Below are 3,284 nucleotides of genomic sequence, written 5' to 3'. Positions count from 1 at the left end.
CTATGGCCGCGAGCCTCTTCCGCACCGCGCCAGCCCAGACCTGTCCGCCGGCACCGAGAGCCGCACAGCCGTACTCGAGGGGCAGGCTGCAGGCCCTTGGCCTCCCCACAAAGAGGGGGGCACCGGGCCCTGAGATGCCGCGCGCTGAGGTGGCCGCCGTTATCGTGGAAGTAAGAAGGAATGAAGGAAAAGAGAAAATCGGATCAAGTTGTCCTATGAAGGTGCGATGGTGGGGGGGGGGGGAGGAAGAGCGCCGCTGTTAGAGAGATGCGCATCTGCGTCGATGTAGGCTTCCCCGCATACGCACACACAGGCAGACGTTCTCAGGCACCGACAATGCCACTAATTTCCTCCCCTCTCCGTTCCCCGCTGATGTACACCAAAGGCCGCTCTGTATTTCCCTGTTCGCGATGAAGAGGAGTGGAGGGCATGGCGGCGCTCTCTCCTCACTCGCTGTGCGCATGTATAGATTCGTGGAGGGCTTTTATGTTTCTTCTTCGACTATGTGGCCTCTGGCGCTACGCGATGGTGCGAAAAGGAGAAACCCGAGAGAACTAATCGGAAGCTGCGGGAGCGTCAGTGGTGACTGTTAGAGCTCACCGAAATCGACGGCAGTGGCCGCAGCGATGAAACCAAACAACGTAGGAGGTGACCGTCGCGGAACTGAAAAAAAGAGGCGTTGAAGCGGTGTGTGTTCAGGGTCAAGAAAACCTGCACAAGGGGAGAGAGAGAGACGACGCAAGCAGGAGAGGACAACGGAGAGCACCGCCGCCGTTTCATTCGTATTGTAAGTAAAATCAAACACGAGGAAGGGGGAGAAGGAGTGGATGAGCACCATCTCCTTCATGAGCTTGAATCGCATCTTCTAAAGGAGCCCAAACCTGCGCGTGTGGTTGTGGCCATGGTGCTGCTAGTTCCGCCGCTGGCCCCCTGCATGCCGCTCATACAAGGTCAGGTTCATCAATCCGCTTGTGGTGTTGACGAGGCGGGAGGGTAATGAAGAGCGTGGGGGCAGAGTGATAGTGGTATTACGGGTGGGGGCTAGTGGGTAGGTGGCGGTGCTCCTGTGCGCGAGAGAAGAGAGCGCATGGGAAGAAGGGAGAGAAGCTAAGGATGGACACCGGCGAACACTAATCAGCAACAATCACCACAGCAAAGGCCGAAGAGCAGAAAGCAACGAAAGTAGCCGAGGTGGGGCTTACGCACTTGCGATGACGGAGACGTGCACGGACGCGTGTGCAGACACGTGTGGCCAAAAAAAAGAAGCTGAAAAAAACGTTCGAGAGGGTTCAGCGAGGAGCGGCGTATGAAAGGCTGGCAAAGACCGCAACGAAGAGAGAGGAGGAGGGGGGGGGGCAAAGAGATGAGAGGCAGGTGGGGGGGGGGTGACGTGTTAGTTGGCGACGCAATAGCACCCCATTGAGACTCACGAGCGACGGGATGTGCAGAGTTGTGTGCACACGTGTGAGTGCCTGTACGCGTGTGTGGGTGGATGAGGAAAGCGTAAGGGAAAAGGCGCAGAAAGGACACGGAGGTGTGTGGAGGCGGCATGCAGCATCAAAAGGACGCGATCAAGCCAAAGCTTCTGGTAATCAGGAGGAGGGGGAGCATAACCTGAGCCTTCGGCGGCACTGGTGGCGAGTACTCCAATGTCCCCAGTATGAGAGAGTTGCTTGTCAAGCGGTAGAGCCGCAGTTCCCCACGATGGTATACGCTGGCACAGACACTCCTTTTTACACGACTCTCGTTGCAGAGGGCAGAGGGCGGATAGATAACGGCAAGAGTGGATGGAGGGCTCAGCAGCTCTGCTCTATGGGGAGAGGTGGGGAGGTGGAGTCGCTACGGTGCGTACCTGTGGATGCAGAGATACGCAGCGCTGGCCCCCGTGTTTGCCTGCACCCAGGTGCCGCGCGACTGCTGTCGTCCTGCCCATCACCGGGCACCGTCGTCGAGTCATCCATGATGCTCGCGTAGTCGAACGTGGTAGTGCGTTCTGTGCCTTCACCGTGCGACATCGCTCCACAGTCGAACACCACTGGCTCACCGACCGCACCGACGGCGGTGCGTTCGTCGTTCCAGCGAACGGAGTGTTGGCTGCGTGTGCAGTAGAGATCGTTGTAGCGAATTGCTGAGAAGTGCCGCCACCGAGGTCGGCGGCACCGCTCCGTGGTGAAGGTGCTGTAGAAGAGAAAAAACCCGATAAGCAGGTAGAACGCCAAGAAGGCAACTTGCACATTCAGGTGTGAGGAACAGGTGGCGTGGGGGTAGCGGCCGTTAAACTGGCCGACCGCGATCATCCACACAAACTCCCACACGAGATACAGCAAGTAGACCTTCACAATGGGGTTGGAAAAGAAGACGCGCCACTGTGACCTTTCCTCTGGAATGCCAACGGCGATTTGACGTCGCGTCAGCGCCATTACTGCAACACTAAAAATCATGTTGATGAAGCAGTGTGCCATGCCCGCGTACACCCACCGCATCACCACAGTTTCACACGGGCGCGAAAACACCACTGCAAAGCTCCAGACCAGCAGGCCACTGTTGATGATGCACGTGTAGATCGAATACGCACCCGATGGACGATCCGATGGGAATGCTGCCGTCCAGCACGAATGAGCTGCATCTCGCACACGTAGCCGCAGTGCGTGCATGTAGGCATTCATCACCTAACCCTATATACATCAACGCGCCGTGAGTGTGTAGATGCTGTTTCGGGTATGCAAAGCAGAAGGAAAGAAACAGCAGCGGCAGTGCGCGAGCGACACCGTCAAAGGAGACGGGAAAAGGAGGGAGGTGGACGTAGCGAAGGAGAGGGAGGGAGGGGGAGAGAGGCATACGCGCACCGTGAGCACGACCGTAGGCCCCACACACGCACTACTGGCGCAGTGAGCATTCGCATCTTTCTGCACTAGAAAGGTGAACGAGAGACATGAGCGTGCTGAGAAGGATAAGCGTCGAAGGTCTCCGCCCACGTGCACCCGGGCACGCGACACCATTGCGCAGCTCTCAGAGTCGGTTTTTTTTTTGCCTTAGCTGTTCCACGAGTGGGGTGAAGAATTCAACCTGCAACGTATAACATATGGCCTCAGGGATTCAATGAAAGGGAGGGACGATGCGATGTCACACACGCCCAGAAAGCATCGCCGCCTCCGCCTCCGACCCCTCTCCTACGCCATATACTCAGAGGTGTACTGTGCGCAGCACCAGGCAACTGAGAGAGAAGAGGAAGGGAGTGACGGACAAGAGGCAAACATGCTTTTTTGCTTCGACACGCCGATTCT

General features: G+C 57.4%; 1 protein-coding gene across 1 annotated transcript, besides 1 other annotated feature; it reads right to left on the bottom strand.

Annotated features, from left to right (window-relative positions):
* Positions 1–2: 2 nt before the first annotated feature.
* Positions 3–159: a repeat region.
* Positions 160–1,796: 1,637 nt separating this feature from the next.
* LPMP_240340 (hypothetical protein) lies at positions 1,797–2,666 on the bottom strand (the record flags this gene model as incomplete). The annotated part of the gene is made up of 1 exon (XM_010701073.1): positions 1,797–2,666. One exon carries the CDS (start codon positions 2,664–2,666, stop codon positions 1,797–1,799), a length of 870 nt encoding a protein of 289 aa, XP_010699375.1.
* Positions 2,667–3,284: the final 618 nt, after the last annotated feature.

This window comes from Leishmania panamensis, assembly GCF_000755165.1.
Source record: "Leishmania panamensis strain MHOM/PA/94/PSC-1 chromosome 24 sequence".
In the NCBI taxonomy this organism is placed as follows: domain Eukaryota; phylum Euglenozoa; class Kinetoplastea; order Trypanosomatida; family Trypanosomatidae; genus Leishmania; species Leishmania panamensis.
Note: the sequence above shows the minus strand (reverse complement) of the source record. Positions and strands in the feature narration are given on the sequence as shown.